The sequence below is a fragment of the Diaporthe citri genome, assembly GCF_014595645.1.
Source record: "Diaporthe citri strain NFHF-8-4 chromosome Unknown scaffold_12, whole genome shotgun sequence".
In the NCBI taxonomy this organism is placed as follows: Eukaryota; Fungi; Ascomycota; class Sordariomycetes; order Diaporthales; family Diaporthaceae; genus Diaporthe; species Diaporthe citri.
The window spans coordinates 432,018-457,468 of NW_025064857.1; the positions used below are offsets into that span (position 1 = coordinate 432,018).

The 25,451-nt window shown below is 28.9% G+C and overlaps 4 protein-coding genes across 4 annotated transcripts; 2 read left to right on the forward strand and 2 right to left on the reverse strand.

Moving 5' to 3' along the window:
- Positions 1–14,896: 14,896 nt before the first annotated feature.
- On the forward strand, positions 14,897–15,769 carry INS49_004437 (uncharacterized protein; the record flags this gene model as incomplete). The annotated part of the gene is made up of 1 exon (XM_043165226.1): positions 14,897–15,769. One exon carries the CDS (start codon positions 14,897–14,899, stop codon positions 15,767–15,769), a length of 873 nt encoding a protein of 290 aa, XP_043017941.1.
- A 1,053-nt stretch (positions 15,770–16,822) lies between these two features.
- INS49_004438 (uncharacterized protein) lies at positions 16,823–17,128 on the forward strand (the record flags this gene model as incomplete). Its single annotated transcript, XM_043165227.1, has 2 exons — positions 16,823–16,994; positions 17,085–17,128. 2 exons carry the CDS (start codon positions 16,823–16,825, stop codon positions 17,126–17,128), a joined length of 216 nt encoding a protein of 71 aa, XP_043017942.1.
- Positions 17,129–18,134: 1,006 nt separating this feature from the next.
- Positions 18,135–18,512, reverse strand: INS49_004439 (uncharacterized protein; the record flags this gene model as incomplete). The annotated part of the gene is made up of 1 exon (XM_043165228.1): positions 18,135–18,512. One exon carries the CDS (start codon positions 18,510–18,512, stop codon positions 18,135–18,137), a length of 378 nt encoding a protein of 125 aa, XP_043017943.1.
- Positions 18,513–19,371: 859 nt separating this feature from the next.
- On the reverse strand, positions 19,372–25,430 carry INS49_004440 (uncharacterized protein; the record flags this gene model as incomplete). Its single annotated transcript, XM_043165229.1, has 14 exons — positions 19,372–20,694; positions 20,747–21,097; positions 21,161–21,274; positions 21,347–21,398; positions 21,473–21,525; positions 21,593–21,642; positions 21,710–21,880; positions 21,949–22,180; positions 22,282–22,487; positions 22,609–22,903; positions 23,829–24,550; positions 24,611–24,677; positions 24,755–25,050; positions 25,118–25,430. The coding sequence occupies 14 exons, from the start codon at positions 25,428–25,430 to the stop codon at positions 19,372–19,374; spliced, it is 4,245 nt and encodes a 1,414-aa protein (XP_043017944.1).
- Positions 25,431–25,451: the final 21 nt, after the last annotated feature.

Consider the following 25,451-nt stretch of genomic DNA (forward strand, 5'->3'; position numbering starts at 1 on the left):
AGTTATTTAATAATATATCTTATATAATATATATATAATCTTTTGGATTCCCTTAAACTATTATCTCATTTAAAATAAAAGGGGAATTTTCTTCCCTTTATTCTTATAATTTTAAGAATATATATATATATTATTATTATTATTATTATTATTATTATTATTATTATTATTATTATTATTATTATTATTATTATTATTATTAATATCATTATTATTTATATATTGCCCTTTTAATATTTAAATATCTTAAATTAATATAAGCTTTTTATTATTTATATTTCATACTTAATATATATTTAATTCTAAGATTATATTTAATAATATACCCTTTTTATTTCTAGGTTTTAATTTAATTTTATAATTATTATTTTAAAAATATATAATAAATCCCTATAATTTTAAGTTATTTATATAAGGCTTCTTTTTCTTTATTACCTTATAAGGGTATTTATACCTTAAGCTTTTATAAAGTATAATATTATATAAATATATAGCATATTTTATTACTTTTCCTTATAAATATATAAGTAAATTTACTATATATAAAAGGCTTTTAACTTTATTTATTATAATTAAATTTAGCCTTTTTATTAAGCCATTTAGTTCTTTTATATATAAGGGCGTTATATAATAAGTTATAAAGTATTTATTTAATAAAATGTTAAATCTTTTATTTATATATTCTTCTTTATTATTAATAAAGAATTCTTTTATTTTTTTATTATATTTATTTTCTACTTTATTTTTATAATTATTAAAAGTTTTTAATGCTTTATCTTTATTTTTAAGCAAAGAAACTTTTAAATATTAAGTTCTTTTATTAAGGAATAATATATAATATTTATATTTATTATATATAGGTTTTAAGGGATTGCTTATATTACTATATACTCTTTTAAATATATTATATACTTAGTTATTTAAGCTAATTTTATTTATTTTAATTATATGCTTAGCTTTTAAGCATACTTTATAATTACTTATGTATTTTTAAATAAGTTTATTTATTAATATATTTATTTTATATTTTTAAAGAAATATTTTTAAAGCTTAAATATTTATATAGCTTAGTTTATAATGCTATTTATATATTTCTTCTTTATTTTTATTATTTATATTTAAATTTTATTAAGTTATATATATATTTTTAAAAGGTATATTTAAGCTTATTTATTTATTTTATTATATTAAGTTTTATAAAGTATAAGCTATTTTTTTAATATCCTTAAATTATTAGCTTATTTATTTCTTAAAAGTATAATTTAATAATATTTTCTTTTAATTTTAATTTAATTTTATTACTTATATACTTATAATTAAGTATATTTAAATATAAAAAAAGTATATAATATATATTAAAAAATTGCTTTATAATATTTATTTTTAAAAACTTAATTATTAAGTCCCCTATTTTATTTATAAATATAATACCTATATTACTTTATTTTACGGTTTTATTAATTATATATATAATGTTAAAGAAATAAATATCTTAAAAACTTATTATATTTATAATAATATTTATAGCTATTTTTATAAAATCTATATATTATTAATTTTTTATAAATTTATTATTAATTACTATAATTATTATATATATATATAAAGTATATAAAGGGTTATTTACTTTAATTTCCATTAAATTATTAAAAGAAAGTTATAAGAAATTTAATAAATTCTTATTATATTTAATATTTTTTACTAAATTATTTATAACTATATAAGCTATAAGTTTTTCCTAAGCGCCTTTTAAAGCTATAGAAAACTTTATGCTAGTTAATAAAGCTAAGAGTTGCTCTTATATTTTCTTCCATTTCTCTTAGCTTATATTTTTCCTTAAAAGAATAGTTTTTTCCTTTTCTTTTCTTTATTTATTTATTTTCCAATTAATAGGTACTTTATTTAAATAAAGAAAATAATAATTCTCTTAAATATAATTCTTTATTTTATAATTAAAGCATATAATAATCTTTTTCTTATCTTTCTTGCTCTTTATATATAAAGTTTTTATAAATAATTTAAAGAATTTATCTTTGCTTTTATTTAATAAGCTAAAGAAAAGAAATTTAATTATATAAGTATTTAAATCTTTTTTAAGACTTTAAGTTATATTTTAAATAAAGTTAATATATTTATTATTTAAATTATAAAGAATTTAATTAATTATAACTTATTTAAAAAGAATTATATTATTAATCTTTAAATCCTTTAAAAAAAGCTTTAACTTATTAATATATTCTTTTATAATCTTAAAATTATTAAAATTAATATTAAAAAACTCTTTATAAAGTAAATATTAATTTATAAACTTAAAGGGTTTATAATAAGATTTAAGTATATTTTATACTTTTTAAGTATTATTTATATCTTTTATAAATATAATAAGCCCTTACCTATATATAAGTTTAATATTAATAAGGGTTCTTTTATTTTAAGTTAAAGATAAGCCTTAAAAAGATTCTTAAAATTATTCTTAATAATATTTTTTTTTTAAGTTAGGCTTAAATTTTAATACTTTAATATATATAATTTTCCATTTTATTAAAAAGTAAAATATTATACTTATTAAGGGATGCTATTTTAAGGTAAATAAGTAAAGTATTTATTAAGATAATTAAAATAATAAAGAAAAAGATATAATAAATTTTAAATAAATTTAATAAGTTAAGAAATAAAGATATAAGTATTAAAGTAATATAGTTATAAAGAAAAGAAAAAGGGCTTTTAAATAATATATTTTTAAGGTATTATAAATTAAAGATGGCTAAGATATAATTAAGTATTTTTAAGGGAGTTTAAGGATTATTATGAATTTATTAAAATTTACGTTTTTAGTATTAATTTAATATAGTTTTTAAAATTTAAAAAGATGCTCTTATTATTCTTAATAAGGGCTTTTAAATAATATATAAATTATATAAGTAGATTAAGTATTAATAAAGAAACGGTTAAGTATTTAGGTAAAGAAGGTATGGTTTTTATATATAAGCTCTTAGTTAGGAGATAAATAATGAGAACAAAGGTTTGAAATTTAATGTCCCCCATGAATTTAAGGTACATTTACAGGGAATTTCTTTATTTAAATATATATATAGTAAATTTACCGTAAAACTATATATTTATAATAAATTTATTATAAAAATATTATAAATTTATAAATACTTATAAATATATAATAAATTTATTATAAATTTATCATAACCTATTTATATTATATTAAATTCCCCCTTATAAATAATTTACTTTTAAGCATAATTTTCTTATGATATTAATAAATAATATAAACTTAAGTAAATTTAAGAAATAGCGGTAAATAAGGAGTTTAAACTTTAAGAGCTGCCTTAATAGCAATAAAAGGTAATAAAGGAAATATAAAAGTCTTTAATAAGGTATTTTAATTACTATTATAATTTTAAATATTAAAAAAAAATAATTATATAAATATATTTATAATTTAATTAAAATATTTAATATAATAAAAGTAATTAATAATAATATTAAAGGGTTTTTCTTATAAATAATGTAATAAGTTAACTTTTATTTTTAAGTAAATAGTAGAGTATACTTTAATTTAATATATTAATAAAACTTAATTTATTTTTATTATGCTTAATAATAATAAAATAAATTGCATAAAGTGGATTTATTAAAGCAATTAATAATAAAGTAATTAAATTAAAAATATATATAAATAGCATTATAATATAAAAAATATAATAACTAAATATAATAAGATCTTAAGTTTAATTTACCTTTATAGTATTATAATAAAAGTTTTAATTATTATTATAAATTTACTATAAATTTATTATAAATTTACTAAATATTATTCTTAAAATAAAATAAATAAAATAATAAGCATAGTTATATATTTATAAGATAAGTTAAGCTATATATATAAATATTATAGCTATTAATATATTTTATTTTTATAATATTTCTTTATATTAATATAAAATTATTAATTTATAAATTAATTAATATATTAGCTATTAAAAAAAAAATTTAAATTATTTTTATTTATAATAAACCCTTTTAAAATAAAGTAAAATAAAAATAATATTATTTTCTTTTAATTTTTATTATAATAAAATATAAATATAATTATATAATTATAAGATTTTTAGCATTTAGTTTTACTTAATTAATATTAATAGCATTATTATTATTATAGCTATTATTAATAATTTCCTAAATTATATTAATTATATTATTAATAATATTAATAGCAATTAAATTAACTTTATTATTAATTAATATATAATACTTTATTATGCTATAAGTTTTTTAATATAATTAATTAAGCTAATTATATAATTATATATAATATTTTAACTAATAATAATTAAAAAGTTATTAAACTTAGTTTTTTAAATATAAATAGTAATTAAGTAAGTAATTAATTTAATTATTTTTATTATAGCAAATCTTAATAATATTAAAGTCTTAATTTATATATAATAGTTTATATAAAATAAAGTTAATAAAAATATAATTAATCTTATTATTTAAGTTAATAAAGTATAAAATATTAATGGCCTTATATAAATTAATAAAAAGAATATATAAAACTAAAGTTATAATAATATATTTATTATAAATAAAGATAATAATAATATATTAGCTATTAATATTAATTATATTATTGCATTAAGTAAAACGGCTATTAAGAAAGTTAATAATAATAAAATAATGTAAGTTAAACTTAAAGTTAATAATTTTTTTAAACTTATTTATAAATATAATAAGATTTATATAACAATTCTTAATTTTAAGAAATATAATAATAATAGCTAAATTTGCTTTCTTAAATTAAATAATATTAGCCTTTTTCTTAGCTAAAAATATAAATAAATTATTAAAATTAAACTTTAAGATAATTAAGTAAATAAACTTAATATTATTCTTATTATTATTAAAGAGGCTAATAATTGCTTTATATTTATAGCTAAAGGTAAATAAGTTAAGGCTAAGATTAAGATAATAAAGAATATTAATAAAAAATTAAAGCTTTTAAGCTTTATTAAATAATTAATTAACTTTAATAGCTAACATTAAAATGGCAGCCTTATTAATTTTAACGTTAATAATTTACTTAGCTAAATATATACTTAAGTTCTTAGCTATATAAATAAGGGCGGCTATAATAAAAATAAAAATAATAGCTTTTTTATTAATAATTAAAATCTTTTATTTTAATAAATAAATTAACTATATAAGTTATAAGCTTAGTTTTTAAGAGGCATATTATATTAATAATTTTATAATATACCTTGGTAATAAATATTAAGAAATGGGTTATATAAGTATGGGCTTAATAGGTTATTATAATAATTATGAGTAAGGAAGTTAATTATATGCTTTTACTTATCTTCCTTTATTAATCTTAAATCCTTTAATATTTATTTACCTTTTTATATAGCATTATAAAGATTTTAATTATAATATAATAAGCTATTATAATTAATTTAGCAAGGAATAAAATATTAATTAATAAATAATTTAGCTTATGCCTTAGTAATAAAGCATTTAATAAAATAATTAAGTAAGAAGTTATAAGAAATAAAAACATTATATTTAATATTATAATTAAAAAGGCTATTATATTCTTCTTTATAAAGAGTTTATTAAAAAGCCTTATAATTACCTTAATAATAAGTAAGTAAATTATTATAATAAGTTATAATAATATATATATAAAAAGATATATATATTTCTTTATTATATAAATAAGCTGCTTAATAATAATTAATTATTAATAACTTATTAACTTTATATAGCTTAGCTATAAAGTAATAATACTTAAATATATAACTTTATTATAAGTATATTATATTAAGATTTTAGCTAATTAAGTATAAAATTATATAAAAGTTTAATATAATAAGATTATTAATCTTAATAAATTTATAATTATAATAACATTAACTTATTATAAATAAATAATATTATAAAATAATAAAATTAATAATAATCTTTAAAATAATATAATAATAATTAATTAATAAAATAATTAATTAAACTTAATAATAAATAATATTAATAAAAGCTAAAAAGATATATTATAAAATTATAAATAATTAAAATAATATAATTAAAAAAGCTAATTAAATATATTAATTTATTATAAATTTACAATAAATTATTTATACTTAAGTAATTACTTTTTAAATAGCCTATGCATTGCTTTAATATAATAAAGCTATAATAGCAAGGTTATTATTAATCCTTCTTTTTAATAGCTTTCCTTATTTAATAAGTAAATTTAATTAAAGAATATTTCTTAGCTTAAAAAATAAAGGCTTTATTATAATATAATAATTAGCTTATTAATAAAAAGCTTTTATTTTAACCTTTTATGCCTTAAAGTTTTTAATTAACTTATTAACTTATAAATAATAAGCTAATATTTATATATTATAATAATATAAGTAATTTATTTATTTAATAAAATATTTAATAATTATTAAGTTTTAACTTATTTTATAATTTTATTTTTAAATAATTCTTTTTATTTTATAATGCTTAAAAGCTTTAAAGCCTTTAGCTTTATTTTTAATAATATTTATAGCTTTTATTAATAAAAAATTATAATTATATAAATTAAAATATAATAGCTAAGCTAAAAATAATTAAATAATTAAAATTATTATATATATATTTATATATAATAAAAGTATTAATTAATATATAAGCTTACTTACTTTTTTTTAAACTTTAAATAATTTTATTTATTATTAAGAAAACTTATATATTAATTTTCTTAATAAGTTATATTCTTTTCTTAAAAATATATATATTTAATTCCTTAATTAAAATTATATTTAATAATGCTTCTTATTATATTATTACTTAATAGTTATTTAAGCCTTAGTAATTATAATTTAAGCTTTCTTTTAATATAGCTTATAAAGTTAAATAAGCCCTTAATTTATTAATAATAATAATATAAATAAGTTAAAGTTATAAAGCATTTAATTAATAAAATACTTTATTATTATATTATATATATTATTAAAATTAAATTATAATAATAATATATTAAATTTATTTATTTATAATTTAAGTAAGTAATTGTTATTATTTATATTATTATTTTAATTATTTAATTTTTAACTTTAAATTAATTATTAATTTATAAATATTATATAATAAAAAAGAAAAGTTTTAAGTTTAAACTTTTTTAAAGTTTTTATTAAAACTTAAAAAGGAATTTATAATTTTAATTAAAAATAATATATTTTAAGATTTTTTAATTACTTAAATAAAGATTTTTTAATATAACTTTTATTTAATTTTTTATTATATATATAATATTTTTTAAAATAATAAAAAAAGCTTTAATATATTTATTTATAATAAATAAAAATAAATTAAAGAAAAAAGCTTATAATATTTTTTATAAAGTATATATTGCTAATATTTTTAAGAAATTTATAATAAAGTTTATAATAATAATATAAAATAATATTAATAATAAAAAAATAAATTGCATTTCTTTTAATAATTTTTAATTATTATTTTAATTTATAATATATATTAAGTAAATATTTAAATATTTATATATTTTATATTAATAATTTTTAATAATAAATAAATTTTTTAGCTTTTAATAAACCCTTTTTTCCTTAAAATAATATTTAAAATTATAAGCATTAATTATAATAAGTTTTGCTACTTTTAAAGGAATATATAATTAATGCTTTTTATTATAATTCTTAAAGTAAAGGAAATTATTATTATTTAATTTAAATAATATATTAATATTAATATTTAGCTATTAAAGTTAATTTATAATTTTAAACTATTTTTTATTTTTAAAATATGCCTTTAATATTTTATTCTTAAAATTTAAGTTAAGTTAGGTTTTAAATAAGGTATAAATAATTAAATTAAAAAGTTTATTTAAGATTTCTTTATTATTAATAATTAATTAATATATTAATAATTATAATAATATATTAATAATAATATTAATTATTCTTAATATATAATATATTAAGAGTTAATATTAATTAAAATATTTTAAGGCTAAAATAAGCTTTAAATTTATTTTTATCTTATTTATTATTTTTATAAAAATATAATTAATAATTTTAATAATTATAATATAATTAATTAAAATATAAATTAATTATAAGCAATTAAATTTAATTATAATTTAAAGCTTTTAAATTAGCTATATAAGGTATATTACTTTTAATTTAATTAGCTAATATTTCCTTTTAATTATATTAATAATTTTGCTTAAATATATTATTAATTATATTTAAGATTTTAATATTAATAAATATTTATTTTATTTTTATTTTTTTATTAATTAAAAATAAATACTTAAGAAATTAACTTTTTTTAATGCATTAAACTAAATAAATAATAATTTATTTAAATTATAATAAAAAAATATATTTAAACTTATTAAAGTTATTTAAAAATTAATAAAAGCATAAAGTTCCTTTATAATAAGATTAAAGTTAGCTTTCCTTATATATTATTTTTTAAAATTACCTTTAAATAGCTTTCCTTTAGCTTTTATTATAATAAGTATTTAAAATTTTTTAAATTATAATAAATTAATTCTTTAATTAAAGTATAAAATAAAATATTAAAGATATTTTATAAGTTTAATAAATTTTTTTAATTATTATAAGGTAAAAACGAATTATAGCTTTATAATAATTTAAATTTAATTAATAATATTATATATTTTTAAGCTATTAATATAAAAATTAAATAATTTTATTAATAAATATTTTAAGAAAGATTTCTTAAAAGAAAAAAATAAATTCTTAGCCTTAAATAAATTAAAGATTATTTATAAATATTATAAATATTCCATAGCTAAATTAAAAGATATAATAATATTATTAATAAAAATAATAATAAAAAAGTTATATAATTATAAAATATAATTTATATATTTTTAAATATAAATAAAAAAGTTATAAAATCTTATTATTATTACTTTAAATTATTTTTATTTTTAATAATTTATAATAATAAATTTATTTTAATATAACTTATAAATTATAAATTAATAAAAAAAAATAATAATATTTATTATAAATAAATAATCTTTATTATATATTTATTATATAATATTAAATTAAAAAAGAAAAAAATAAATATTTAAAATAATAACTTTATTTAATATTTTTAAGTTTATTATTATTTAATCTTTATATTAGCTATAAATAATTTATTAAATAATAAAAATAAATAATTTAAAAGAAATAATTAATATTATTTATTTTACTTTTTTTTTTAATAAAGGCTATTTATAAGTTTATTTATTATTTTTTAATCTTTTTTATTTAAATAATATAAATATTTATTAATTTTATAATTTTATTAACTATTTATTAATAATATCTTTATTTATTAATTATTTAATATATTAATTAATTTATTATTTTTAAATATTTAATAATATTTTTAAATAAAATTTTTAATTTTTTTTATAAATAAATTAAAAGATTAATAAATATAAATATTATTTAATAATTTAACTTTTAATAGGTTTTTAAATTTAAATATTCTTAATTTATTATTAAATTAAAGTTATTTTTAAAACTTTAAAAAATTATTTTATAATAATATTTTAAGAAAATTATTTAATTAAGGTATTAATTAAGTATTTTAATATTATATTAATATATAATTTAAGCTTTAATTTAAATTATTAAGAAAATTTATAAGATTAAATAAAGCTAAATATTAAAAAAAGATTTATTTTAAATAATTAATATTATATATATAAGGGCTTTTACTTTAATTTTTTAATTAAAAAGTTTTATATATTATATATAAAAAAAGTAATTATTTTTAAATAAAAGTTTAATAAATAAATATATATAAAGTATAATAATTAATTTATTATAATAATATTTATAAAGTTATAGCTTATTAAGTTATTAATTTAACTTTTTTATTTAAATTAAAATAAAAAAGCTATATTTTTTAACTTTATAATAAATATTAATATAATTTAATATAAATATAATATAATTATAATATTTATATTAATTTTAATTATATATATTTATTTAAAGGCTTTAATAAAGATTATAATATTTATAAATATATTATTAAAGCATTTAAAAGTAACTTTTCTTTTTAAGTTTAAAATATTAATTTAATAAGAAATTATAAACTCTTAGCTTATTAATAAGCTAATATTTAAATAATTAAGTATTTATACTTTAATATATATAATAATAATTATTAAGTAGCTTTTTATAATAATTTAATAAAATATATTAAACTTAGCTTAATTAATAGCTTTAATATATTTTATTTTTTAAATATTAACTTTTATAACTTAATTTATTATAACTTATAAAAAGTATTTTAAGTAATTTTAAAAAATAATATATTTAAAGGCTTTAATATTATAATAAGTTATAAATAATAATTTATTTATAATTTTTTAAATTTATTTATAAGTATAAATATATAATTTATTATATAATAATAAAACTTTTAATAATTAATTTATATATAATATTAACTTACTTTAAGCTACTTTATAAATAAATATATAAAAGTTTATTATTAAATAAGTTTTTAAATATTTTTTAAATAATAATTTTAATATAAAAATAATATTATATTTATAATATATTTAATTAAAATTAAAGTAAAGGTATTTATTTAAATATAAATTAATATTAATAAAATAAATGCTAAAGCTTATTTATATTAAATTATATAAATTTAATTTATTAATAAAATAATAATTATTTTTTAATATTAAAATAATTAATTTATTAATTTCTTTATTTAAATTAAATATTTTATAAGCTAAGTTACTTTTTATAATAAAAGTTTCTTTTTTTATAACTTTTAACTTATTATTTATAAAAAAATAACTTTTAATAATTAGCTTATTTTTATAATAAAAGTTATATTAAAACTTATTATTATTTATATTAAATATTTAAATAATAATATTTAAAAAGTTTTTAGCATTATTTTATTAATTAAAGTATTAATAAAATTATAAATTTAATTATATATTTTATTAAGATTATTATAATTAATTTTAACTTTATTATAAATTATTAATTAATAATTTTTAAGCTTAAGATAAACTTATTTATTTATTTTAATTATTTTAAATTTATTAATAAGTATTAAATAGCTTTTAATATTACTTTAAAGTTATATTTTAAAATATAAAATTTAAAATATAATTTTTAAAATAAAATAATTAAATTTATTAATATAATTAATTTATTTTTAATATTTAAAAATAAAAATTTAATATATTAATATATATTAATAATAATATTAAATAAATAAGCTTAATTAAAGCTAAAAAATAAAATAATAATTATATTTTTTAAAAAGCTTTTTTTATTATTATTTAATTCTTTTATTATAAATATTAAGTTTTTTATTTTTTTTATAATTTAATTTTAAATTTATAAAAATCTTTATTAATAAAAAATAATTAAAATAAAAAATAATTAATACTTTATTAATTTAATTTTATATATTTTAAATTATAAAGAAAGTTAATTATTTAATTAATATTATAAATTAATAAATTTATTAAATATATTTTTAAATATTTTAATTATTAAATATATTTATTTAAAAATAATATTATTAATTTAATAAAATTTTAATAATATTTTATAAAATATAAAAATTATTTAATAAATAATTTTTTTATAAAGTTTAAGCCTTTAAATTTTTTTAAATTAATTTATAATATTTATTTTTATTAAATATTATTTAAAATTATAAATAAATAATATTTAATAAATAAAAAAGTAAATTATAATTTAATTAAGTTTTTTAATAAATATTATTTTATAAATATATTTTATATTAATTAATAAAACTTTAAAAAAATTTTTAAATAATAATTTTTTTATTAATTTAAAATATTTAAATTAAATTTTAAAAATTATTTTAATTTTTATATAATTTATATTATTTAATAATAATATTTTTAAAATTTTAATTATTATAAAAATTATTAAGCTTAAATAAATAATTATTATTTAATAAATTTTAATATTTTTAATTATAATTATATAATTAATCTTTTTTATTATTTTTTAATTAATATTTTAAGTAAATATAATAATTATTTAATTAAAAAGTTTTTATTATTAAGTTTTTATTTTATAATTTTTTAATTAAAAAAGCTTTATTAATAAAAAAAGTATTTTCTTAATTAAATATTTTAAATAAAATTAAATTTATTATTTAACTTAATTTTATATTAAATAATTATAAAAAATATAATACTTTAATTTTAATAAATTTATAAGCATTTTAATTAATTTTAAAATTAATTTAATTAACTTAAAAAGCTTAAAATAATATTATTTATATAATTATTTATTAATTTAACTTTATTTTTTTTAAAAAATTTTATATTTTATATAAATAAAAGTATTTTTTAATTAAATTAAAAATTATAAATTTTAAGATTTTATAAAGAATTAAAAAAAGCTTTATATAAATATATATAATATTAATATTTTAAATTTCTTTATAACTTTTTAAATTTAAATATAAAAATTAAAGTTTTAAATATAATTTAAATATTAAACTTAATTTTAAGAAATTTTAAAAATTCTTAATAAATTTTATAATTTTAATTTTTTTTTAAATTTTCTTAATTATATAATAAAAATATTAATTTATAAAATATAAATTTTATATATTATAAATTAATAAAATATAATATATATAGCTTAATAATTAAAAATAATATTTAATTAATACTTTATAATTTAAATAAATAATAATTTATTAAAACTTATATAAAAACTTAATATATTTTAATTAAAATTAATTTAAATAAATTTTATTTAATAATTTTTAATAAATAATTAAGCTTTTATATTTTATTAATTAATATAATTAATAATTATAATTATAATTATTAATTAAGTTTATATTTATTAAATATTAAATTTAAAGATTATTTTAAAATATTTTTAAAAAAGTTAAGCTTAATACTTAATTTCTTAAAATTAAAATATTTTCTTTTATTATTATTTAATTCTTAATTATTTTAAATTAAAAATTTTATAACTTTAATAAATTATATATAATAATATAATAATTATAAAAATTTTATTAAATAATAAATATTATTATAATATTTAATAAACTTTATATTTTTTTAAATATAATAAATAAAAAAATATTTACTTATTTAAAAATTATTATTTATAATTAAAATAATTATTAATATTTTTTTATTAATTAAAAGTTAAAAGATAATAATAAAAATATAAAAAAAAATTATATATTAAGTTTATATTTTATTTATAATATATTTATTATAAATTTATAATAAGCTTTATTTTTTTTTTAATAATTTAAAAAAGCTTAAATTAATGCTTATTTAACTTATTAATTATTAAAAATCTTATAATTTAATTTATAAATATTATAATATTATAATAATAATAATTATAATTTACTTAATTCTTTTATAAAGTAATTATATAGCTAAGGCATATAATTATAGCTATTATAATAATAAAAATAAAGGTTTAAAATTTAATATTCCCTATAAATTTAAGGTAAATTCGCAGGGAATTTCTTTATTTAAATATATATATAGTAAATTTATTATAAAACTATATATTTACGGTGAATTCACCGTAAAAATACCGTGAATTCATGGGTACCCGTGAATTTATAGCAAATTCACTGTAGATTCACCATAACCCATCCATACTGCATTAATAAAGTTAATTTATAATATTAAATAAGGCGATTTAATTAGTTAAGGGCTTATTAATTAGCTTAATTAGGTAATTAATTAAAAGGTATATCTTTAAGTATAAAGCTTATTTTATTTAAAAGGTTTAAGAAGTGGTGGTAATTAAGGGTGTTATGTAATATGCGTTTTCTGTATTAAGTTAGCGTTGCCGTTTTAGGTTAGCTCTGGGCTTATAACCTTTAAAATAATAGCATTAAATGCTTAGTTTATTAAGCTAGTTAATGTTTATTTTATGGGAGGAAAGGCCCTTATTTATAGTTATTATCCTTTATATAGTGGCAAACGTATGGGGAAAAGGATATCCCGTATTAATAATAGCCTAGATATCTAAAATATTCCAACACTCCGAGACTTGGAATACCCACTTCGGCATGATTAATGATGGCTAGGTCTGGAGCCTTGTTATTGGGTTGAAAGTGATGGTTGAGTTGATATGGTTAGTTATTTGGCCACGCCATAACTTGGTCTTTTATTTCTACAGACAATCACGGCTTGATGGGTTGACAACGGAGATCATGGCCATGGCGTGGAGAGAGTATGCAGTATGCCTCGACGTTCCGAAGATCACTAAACATCATTCTATACTTTCGGACCTCGAATTCAAAAATGAGCTGAGCTCTTGAATTGGCATTGTCCAAAGACGTCAAATGGGCAGAGTTACTGTAACCTAGAGCTGCTTCTGTGTTCTGGTGGGCCGGGAAGTCTGACCTCAGCTTGGTGTGGGGGCTTCCGTGGCCCAACTTTCTGGTTCACTAATCCATTTTCTGTGCCACGGGCAAGTCACGTCCGGATTTCTGCTTTAACTCCCTATGTGAACATACGCCTCGGCCACCGACAACATGTTATTGGAGCAGGCGGGGAGGAGGGGATACCTATCTGGTGATAATGTTGGCCGGCATTGTCCTTGGATCATCGCTATGCGTGGGAAGCCTGTCGGAGATTGTAACACTGACGCGACGAGGAGAACATGTGTCAGAACTTGAATCCGAGGTCACTGTTGATGGTGACGGCTGCGGGGTCTTTCTCTTGATGCCATGTTGTGCCGCGCTGAATTGGTACTTATAGCTATCGGTTACAGCCAGGAAATCATTCTTCATCGTCCAAGATTCATCAATATCTTCAACAACTAATATCATGATGTCGTCTCAACTACGCTCAGCTGTCTACGTTGCGCCGTCAATTCCGATCAGTGGCCGACCTGGAGTTGGCTGGTCGCCCATCTCTTGCACCCTCGTTTACTCGAGTACCGAAGCCGTCCTGGTCGACACGCCAATCACCGTCGCCCAGACGGAGGATCTGAGCAAGTGGATCGAGGGTATAGCACCAAACCGAAAACTTCGGCACATTTACATCACTGATGGACACGGCGACCACTTTTTCGGCATACCCATTCTTTTGAAGCGCTTCCCAGAAGCTATGCCGTTGGCAACCACCGGCACTGTGGCGCACATGGAGCAACAGGTCGAAGAGAACTACTTCAAGACAACGTGGGAGAGTCGTTTCCCGGGTCAGATCCATCAACCCTTTGCTCTTGCCAAACCGATCCCGGCAGACTGGTCCGGCCGTTTTCAAAATGACGACAAGTGGTACTTTGAAGCCAAGGAATGCGGCCACAGTGACACCTATTCTTCAACAATCCTCTGGGTGCCTGCCCTGCGTCTTGCTATATGCGGAGACGTGGTGTATGGTCAGGTCCATCAGATGCTGATGGAAGCAAAAACCCGGGCGAAGAGAGATGAATGGATTTGGGGCATCGAATTGATCCGGTCGCTGGACCCGGCGTACGTTGTGGCAGGCCACAAACGGGCCGAGGAGATTGATGGTATATGGCATCTGGACTCCACGAGGAAGTATATAGAGGACTTCGGCAAAGTCCTACAGCAAGAACCGGCTACTGAGGCTGAAGTGTTCTCGGCTATGATGGAGCTTTATCCAGATAGGCTCAATCCGGGAGCGTTGAAGCTGAGCGCGATGGGACTGTTCATGGCCCCAAAGCAAACACGTATCTAACCGTGAGCCAGTATCATATGCGGAATCAATTCGAATTCATATATCACTCTGAGTTTTAGAATGTTCGTTTGAGGTCATTATGTACTACTAGACGTCACTAATCAATTGATCCGGGGCGAATCGGCTTGCTCGGAACATTGAGAATAAAATCCATCATGGTTTTTTTGATCGACTCAGTATCAATTTTTCTTCTGTTAGTCGACGTATGTTACGGAATACAGATTCTATTCTCTAAGTGTGTTTGGGCTAACACCACACAAGCGTAAGTCTTTCTGGGCCAACTACGACTGACTTTATTCTTCTGCCTGCTTGGCTCCTCGTGGCTATCTGTGTGGAACGCCAAAAGCAAGTGCTGACATGCAGTGTGAGCTCACAGAGATTGCGCGGCTGGCTTCATCAATCCCGCCGGGATTCCGATCATCCGTCTTATTTTCATCTGGTTTCGATCGGTTCTGGACAAGTGATAGCAGTAACAAGTCCTGAGCTTCCCTTGCCATAATAACTCATAGCCTTTCTGCCTACCCATTTCACTGCTCAAGCACACCACTGTTCAACTGATGCAATTCCAACACAACAACTCACAGCATCCAATATTCCAGCACAGTTCGAAGATGGAAACCTACAATCCCGATCGTTGGTACGCTCTCTCGTGATGTTCAACGTACCTGAGATCAATGGAAACACCCTTACAGAGACGCTGACTATACTTCTAGACCAGTATACGCCGTTCGTTGCGCCCACTCGCCTTGAGAGATTGAAGCTTAGGAGCTGGTCTCCATCCGAGATAAGAACGCTAACCAGGACTGACTGTAGTCTTTTTTTGGTGCTCTAGGCTGTGCCATGGCTACCATACTCTCCTGTTTCGGGGCATCGTACGGCACGGCCAAGTCATCCGGCGCTGTGTTCAGCGCAGCCATACTCAGGCCTGAAAGCTGGACGCGTAACATGTATGCAACTCTCATTCCCTGCGCAAAGCTTTTATCAGCCGCTCACCCGATCGGTGTCATGATACACTGACAAGCCATGATTGATCATGACAAGCTATGTGCAGTCATGGCCCAGATCCTGTCAATCTACGGACTTGTGACCAGCGTGATCATAAGCAACAACTTGGCCGAGAAGATGGCGCTCTTTACAGGATTCATCCAGCTTGGTTCCGGCATGGCTGTCGGACTATGTGGGATGGCTGCTGGATTTGCGATTGGCATTGTCGGTGACGCTGGAGGTAAGATATACATTGAGATGGATACACTGGCAGCTCTTTTCAGTACCTATACCTTCCAACATTGGACTTTTCTGATTCTCAAGCAGTTAGGGCCAACGTTCAACAGCCTCGCTTGTATACAGCTATGGTGCTGATCTTGATTTTCTCTGAAGTACTGGGCTTGTATGGCCTGATTGTATCTATTCTCATGCTATCAAGGTCCAAAGTGGGAGTCACAGAGTGTGTTTACTAGCCACGGGCTATGTGGTGCGATATAAGACGAAGGCCTGAGCCATGGTGCCCGAACTCAACGGACGAGGGCGGCCTTGAGGGTGAGAAGTGGTCAGTGCAACATTACGCCGACAGTCCAGCAGATATGCCTGACGGCTCAGGATCTTGAACCTTATTACTCAAGATGAACGGCCAGATACCTAGTCAGTTATGTCGTACAGGATGATGATATGAGTTAATAGGATATAGCTAGTAATGCTAGTAGTGTAGAACCACGGACGCTAAGTGTTCTTGATTCAAAAGGGATCGAAAAGAGTCGGGAAAGGATCAGAAATTAATACAGGAAGATACAGGAAGATCGAAGTAAAAGGATTATTAGAACCAAAACCGAGATGTAAAAGAAAACGAGTGAGATCGATGATCCGCCCGAGCCATGTTAGTATTTGTCCCAGCAACTGTCCAGTGCCCCATCATCCCAAGCATCATCAGCGTAATTTGGGTTTTCATCCTCCCAGTCATCATAGTCCCTCTGGTCATCGTGTATCAGGTCCCAATAAGCCTCAAATGCTTCCTCCAAGCTTAATCCAGTAGCGCTGCCTCTCCCCCAAGGCGCAAAAACCTTGTCAGGGGATTGAGGTTGATATCCAGGAGAGCAAGCTTCAACTACGCGGCGGCGTGACTCTGCACGTGCTTTATCTAGCCATTCCGGAGTTATTCTGTTCATGTAGTACTCCTGCAGAGCCGGCAGGTGGACGACATCATTGACGCAGTACCGGATGGTATCGCAAGCCAGTGGGCGCTTCGAGAATATGTCCTGGGACATGGAGTTCCGGACGGAGTTCTTGGTCCGTATCCAGCGCTCTCGTTCCTGAAACCCTAGTCTGATATCGAACCTGATCGCGTTGTACAGCCCGCTAAGTCTGTTTCTGTCTACCCCGGGTGGGCGGGAGGCGTTCTCAAGGACTGGATGTCCGTCACGCCGGCCAGCTTCACCTGGAAGTGGGACCACAGTGCGTCAGCGTCGTTTCTCACATCCCAAACGCCCTTTGGGATGTCAGGGTCTTCGAGGATGGACTTCAGGCTCGTTCCCTCGTCGGACTCGACATCAAACGCGGACTTCCCGAGGCTCAACACGTCAACCACTCGCGTGTCATTCTGCGGTTGAATGAGCATGGTGGCGAGAGTCAGAGTTCCATCGCGGCTGAGATTCTTGCCCTCCAAGTCCAGATAGATCGTGCTGCCAGGTCTGATGGAAGAGAGAAATATCTTGAGATCCGCGCTGGTGGAAATGAGAATGGAACTTGCCATTGTAACTGATGGTCGGGACTCGGTACACTATCAGTGCTGAATGATGCGCAAAAGACAGAATACTCGAAGGAAAATTTATCGCGTTTTGTCCTCGTTGACTACGTCGACAAGAACGCTACCAAAACTCCAGTATATGAAGAACTGTTCGTGCAGGGCCACAGCAGGGCGGGGCCCGAACTTTATTTATGGTCGAAGTTTGCTTCCCCACTGATCACATGAAGATCTACAAGAGATCCTTCGATATGAAACTTGTAGATTCGGCCAATAGCCCCTGCGTAGGGGCCTTGTGTAGGGGCGAACAGCAACCTTCGACTGGGCCGCCTCCGGCGCCGGTAGTGCGCACGCAAAGCTACACGAGTGCCCGCGGCTGATTCGCTAGATGATCCAACACGACAGCCAGGAAGGAATGCTATAGCTATGGTTGGAATGACGGGACAGAGCGATGGAATGCATTTATCACGAGGAGTGGAATCACCCCGGGCTGCATAAGATTGGCGGGATTGGATAGTCCGTCGTCTTCGGCCACGTATTTTCGCACAAGTCATGCACGAAACCAGAGCTACCGATGTGTCCTATCGCTATGCGTCGTATATAGACATATGATGTCGAAAATATATGTATTGAACCTGAATTCCATTATCAACTCATGCCTATAATAATCGCAAGACCAGAAGTGCAGCAAATATAACCCAACCCCCTCCCCCCAAGTCAACCCTACAGGCTCCTAACAATAAGTACGGTTCCATTGAAGAGAAACATGAGGGACGCTATGAGCCTTTCAGCTTCTAAATGCACGGCAACAATTATGTCCATATTTCAAACAACACGAGTGATTCTGACCTTGTCAGCGCAAAGCCGTTCACAAAATAGGTAAAGTAGCATAGAGGATATTTGCCTCCGGGTCGTCACTGGGCGGCAGCGGGGCTCGGAACCTGGGCTCCATTTGATAGAAGATGGTCGGCCTCTCATAGCTATCGCCCTCGGCCACGTCGACGTGGACCAGTCGTACGATCACACGGCCCGGCGGGGCCCTGACCCCCCTGTTGGCTAAGCCCTGGATCTCCGCAGGCGACAGGTAGAGCCTCCGGCCGTAATGGAACCCGCGGGGCCTCGCTGGTGGCCTCTCGAACAAGCCGTAGAATGGTATGCGCATCGCCTTGACCCTTGGCACTCGTGGGCCAAGTTCTTCAACATCCTGCGTGGGCGAGCGGCGCCTACCGCCGCCCGGGATGTTGTTTGCGGTATTGTCTCTTCCTTTATTCGCAGGCCCTCCAAGGTTAAGGTCTCGATAGAATACGTTGGGCTGTCTTCCGCCACGGGCTGGGTCGATCGGATCAATCCTGATAGTGAACATCCCCGGAGGAACGATCTGGCCATCCAACGGGGGATGAGGCGATGCCCGGCCGTACTGATATCCTCGAGGCGCAATAGGCGGGGCTGTCCGGGGAGTGAACGGCGGGATGGGCATCAGGTCGCGCGCACCCAGTCCCGAAGCTTGGGATAGGGAGATGACGATCTCTCTTGGGATCCCCGCCCGTCCGCTATTGTTTCGAAGTGCCGCTGGGTCGTGGGTAGTGAGGAAGATGTCTGGAGGGTTTTCGTCGCCGCTCAGATATGCATTCGACTGCGAGTCCTCCGTGGTTCTGTTAGCCATAGCCAAGGCGCTGAGAGGTGACCGCTTTGCCACTCCGTTTGGACCGCTTGCAAATGTTGAGCCATTTCCTCCACCTCGGCCCGCCGATGGACGTACCGGTGTTGACACAGGCAACCGGCCTGCTGCCCTTTCGCCTGCATCTGGTGTTGGATTCACGACTGCGGTTCCAGCATAAGTCAATAATAAAGAGTCCCCATTTGGACTGAAGAGATACGCAACGTCGTCCGGCACTGGGACCTGGTCTGGTTCTGGTTCTGGTGGTGGTCTTGCACTTGACCAGACAGCCGAGAGCGCCTGGAGACTAGCCCCAGCGGCATTTAACAAATTAAATATCCTCGTTCCAGTACTCTGTGGTCCATCCTGCGGTGCTTGGGGTGGTTGTGGTGGTTTTGGTTCTTGTGGTGCCGGAGGCGTTCGAGCTCTCCCAGTCCATGGCCGCGTGCGCACAACTTTCCGTACAAAGGACAGTCGGCTGCGGGACAGTTGGTCAGGCAGATAGTCAAGAACAGGGTCGACCTTTTCGATCGCCTGTAACTAAATGTTAGCAACCCTCAATTACCACAATTGCAGCGGCACGTACCTCTGGAGGCTCGTTCAGCACCTGCTCGACCCAATCTCGGTCGTCTGGGTCATCATTCCAGGCAAAGATCCTGTCAGCTCGGTCCAAGTATTTGTTCAGCTCCTGTAGGCTAGGCCTATGAGCTGGCTGGTCCGCTAAGCATCGGATGAGCAGCCCTTTAAGGTCCTTGTCTATGCTGTCCGCGTCTCTTAGCCAGCTCCCGTGGGTGTAGAATGGGTCTACCACGTTGCCGTCGACGTCACGGAACGCCGGGATCCCATCGGGCATCAGATTGGCATCTGGACCATTCATCGGCCCAAATGCGGCTGGGGGGTCTGGTGGGTGATTCTGCGTTATCATATCGTGCAAGACCTTATTGTTTGCCAGTTAACTCTGGTGATCTCCTCTCGAAATTTCTTGCTGAGACTGACTTACCATGCCAATAGCCCAGATATTGCTGGCCGGCCCATAGTTCCCTGCGACCTTGGGAACGGGATTTTCGGCATTGGGTAGCATGAAAACGTACTCCCATTCCTTGTGGAATTGTTCCTATGCAACAGTGATCAATACATCGCCTTCAACAGCTGGCTGCGGCTTTGGGGTTCCAGTTCCGAGTCTTACGGGCATAGAGTGACTTCTTTTACCCGCTCTTCGAGTCAACCAAATCATGTCTCTTTACAACAACGAAAAGTGTTAGTTGGATTTCAATTTCGATTCGTCGCCGATTGACTTCCGAGCAATACGTACCGATTTGCGAAAGTAGGATTCCGGGGCATCGACGCAGTCCCAAAGTCACCAACCTGCGACACTGTGAGTATTTTGCTACCATTTCCAAGTCCACAAAGTCAACACAGGCTCGTAGGTTACCTTGAAAACTGGGGCGGCTGGGTGCTTTTCGTCGTTATCACCAATCATTACTAGTGGCCGGTATCATCAGTCGAAGAGCATCGCCAGAAGACCCGCCTATGAGATGCGCGCCCTCACCATTGTCCGGGTCCAAGTCGAAATGCACCAATCCATATCCATCCCTCTGAAACTCTTGATCAGGAACCTTTTCCACGCCATCATCGCCCACCTCGGAGTCCCAGGCCCAGTACCCGTTCTCCTGTATCTGTAGTCTAGGTGGGTATTCAATGGCAAGACAAGCCCGTACAACTGGTTGGCGAATCGGGAGCATAGGGTTAGCGGTTTTCACTCGTGGACAGACATGCGTTAATGCTTACGGCAGAAGAAAACCTTCCATAGAATGCCATTAGGGAACACCGCCCCCGTGGCCACCACTTTTCCTATCAGCCCTGACAGACTACCGCCTTTCATAAACTCTAGATAAACCATATCTTTACGATCGTCCATTTCTTGGCAAAACCGCTTGATACCTCCTCCGTCCGGAGCACCGGTCATGATGTCATCTGCCCACAGAAGAGGTCGCACGATGTGCGGTGCGCGTCTCAGAGTCTGTATGTTGGAACCACCAACTGTCAGCCGCGTGCTACGAAGACACGTGCCCCGGGGGGTCTGTTCCATTTGAAATCGAGGGTTGCCAAAAAATAACGTACCATATGGATAGATTTCTCATATTCCAGAACCGGATCGTCCGCTATACTAGACGACTTAATGACGAACTTCTTCCGCACACCACTTTTGCTCGAGCGCACCTCGAATAGAGTCGCCAGGCCCGAACCACCCGCCCCGAGATGCCGAAGCGACCTGATGTCGAGGCCCCGGCGGCGCAGCCTACGGCGGAGGTCTATCACGAAGGCATCTTTGAAGCAGTCAGCACCACCTTCATTCTTCCACGCTGCCTCTCGGGGCCGTGGAAGGGAGGTTCGCCACGCCAACTCTGGACTCATAAGACAAGCATTTCAGAACTTTGTACTGCCTACCTCCTATATCGTCCTTGGGTCGCACGAAACCAGTGGCTGGAGCCTCGAACGGTCTCACATTACCAGCCTGCTGGGCGCGAATATCTTCATCATCCCTTCCAAACGGATCATTGTAGATGTTGTTCCACTCAGCCGGAGACACTTGCTTGTCATACGGTGCAAGGGCCTTTGTAGGATCTGTGAGCGCATCATCCCATGGCTGCTGGCCTAGACTTTCGCATTCGGGCACAAGCCCTCGCCGATTGTATTCGAAGTAGTTGTTCAGCCGGAACCTGAGATCCCTGAAGCCCCTACTCTGTACAATCGAGGCTAATTCTTCTTGATATCGCGACACTGCTTGCTGCTGCCGCAGCACTGCCGGTGATAAAACCTGTGGTGCTGCGGCTTGTCCCGGTGGTGATACTGCTCGTCCTGGCGGAACGGAAGCCCCTCTTGGTGGTGTGGCCGGGGGACCGCCCGCCCGGGGATTCGGGGGGGTTACTGGCATAGACATTGTTCTTGACTCTTCCGTCCTACGCAAACCCTGCTGATTCTTTTCGCGGTGGTGGATGGTGCAAAGTGTTCCTCGTCAGGCTCAGGTATGACAATCTCAGTCAAACACAAGAGCATTCTTGAGTCCCGTTTCTAAGACAGGATTAGACACTTGTGTTCTTCATTTGCTTTGGGTTCACTATTGGGGGGTTGCTACAACACGCCCAAAATTGCGGCATTCAAAGGATGGGTTCAAGCAACAATTGATGAAAGAACGCAATTGTGCTGGACATTCCGGAAACGGCTTCTGCCAGAACGATCCTTTATTTTGAAGAAGAACCAACGTATGGATCGTTACGAAGCATTCTGGGTTTCACCCTCGAGTTGGTCCAGGCACTTATAAACATCAGAGCGCGACGCTAATAAAATTGTTCAACCAGTTGATTGACTTTCAACACAATAACGTTAACGGTCTTGACTTGATTGAGGCGTTGTGTCTCCATGTAATTGGCTTCCTTTGTCAACATAAATTGATGGGATCATGCACGGCAATGACTTGATACTTGTTGTCTCATGACTTGAGACATTGGCTTCTCTCTATTGCAATGATGATAACAACGCTTTGCTCGCGCGGTAAAATGTAGAAATAACACAATCTAGCACATCCATCCCTGCCCGAGCGCCTTTCACGCCGCAGAGGCACACGCCGTCCCCCTTGCTATCCTCGTAGGCTGGTCCCCGGCGCGAACAATCGGGTTCCCGTCCAAGTCCCGCACCATGAGCTTGTCCTTGTCCTCGGCGTGAATCCGCTTCCACATCTCCACCTCGCCTCCTCCCCGGATGACGCCGACCCGCATCGTGCTGAGGAGATTGTGCGCCGCGTTCGAGTGGAGGTAGACCCCGCCATTGAAGATGGCCGTGGCGTCCTTCCCAATCGCAGAAGAGATGAGCACCTTGCCGCCCGGGTGCTCCTTGATGAAGTCCGTGACATCGTGCACGACGCCGGCGATCGTGACGAGGGCCCTGCCAGTGCCGTCGGTCGCCCTCGACTGGGCGACGAAATCGTCCCACTCGATGATGGGCAGCTGGTCGAGAGGGATGCCCCAGTCCAGCCTGGATCGCTTCTGGTCGAGCTTCTTCTGCAGCTGCTGGACCCTTCCCTTCTCGATCTCGTTCTGTCGGAATTGCTTCAGATCGTAGGCCAGCCCGACCTTCTTCCACAGCCAGATCATCCACTTCGTAGGGTCGTACTGGTACCATTCGATGGCGTTTCGGTAGTCTGACGGGAACTCGTGGTGGAAATTGTGATAGCCCTCGCCGAGCGTCACGAGTGCCGTGATCCAGTTGTCGCGAGGGGAGTTGCGGTCGTCGAAGGGCTGGTCGCCGAGCCAGTGTGCGAGGGAGTTGATGCAAAACGTCGCCTGCTGCACGAAGGTTGCACGGAGAACGCCAGCGTAGATGAAACCGCCAACTGGTAGTCAAGATGTCAGCAAGACCGAAGTCATGTCAATGTCCGCAGAGGTCAACTTACGCCAGTCACCCCACCCAAAGCCGCAGACCAGAGTGGGAAATATCAAGGCCATGAAGATGACGCATTTCTAAGAGAGATAACCGTCAGCAAGAGTCCCGGCAGCAGCGTGGGTTCACAACCACCCAGGCACCGAATCAAGCTTACCAGGTAGTTCACATGCTGCCAAACAACAATAGGGTCCTCATTCAGGTCTGTGATGTCCGACCGGCCGATACGCTTCGGGTTCTGCTTCATGACGAGCCAGCCGATGTGCGCATAGATGAAGCCCTTTCTGACAGAGTACGGGTCCTTGACAGTGTCTGTGTACCGGTGGTGCGCGCGGTGGCCTTTCGACCACCACCTGATCGAGCCCTCAGCTGCTCCGACGCCGACTGCCGCCAGGTAGATTTGCAGGGGTAATGTGGCTTTGTATGAAGTGTGGGCCCAGAGACGGTGATATCCTGTGATGGTCGCCAGGTTAGTTACAGCCGTGCACGGGCATTCAAATAGAATTGGGGTCTTGCATACCAGCTGTGATGCCCAGGCCCGTGTTGAAGTAGTAGATCACACTGAACAGAGCCGTCCAGCGGTTCAGCGGGTGATAATACGCGGCCGCGAATCCAATTATCGGCACGCCGAATATGAAGAAGGTATTCAGCCAGTTGACGTGGCGGAACCAGTTTGACCATGTGATGGGCGTTTCTGTGATGTGAAGCTTCTTGAGGTCATATTGTTTCGACCTCAGTGGCTGGTAGTCTTTTGTTCCGTCATTGATTTTGGCACCTTGCTCAGACTCGTGCATTTGGGATGCCACGGTCCGGCGGGCTGTCGACGAATCCATCTTCGAGGCCGCCTTCAAGAA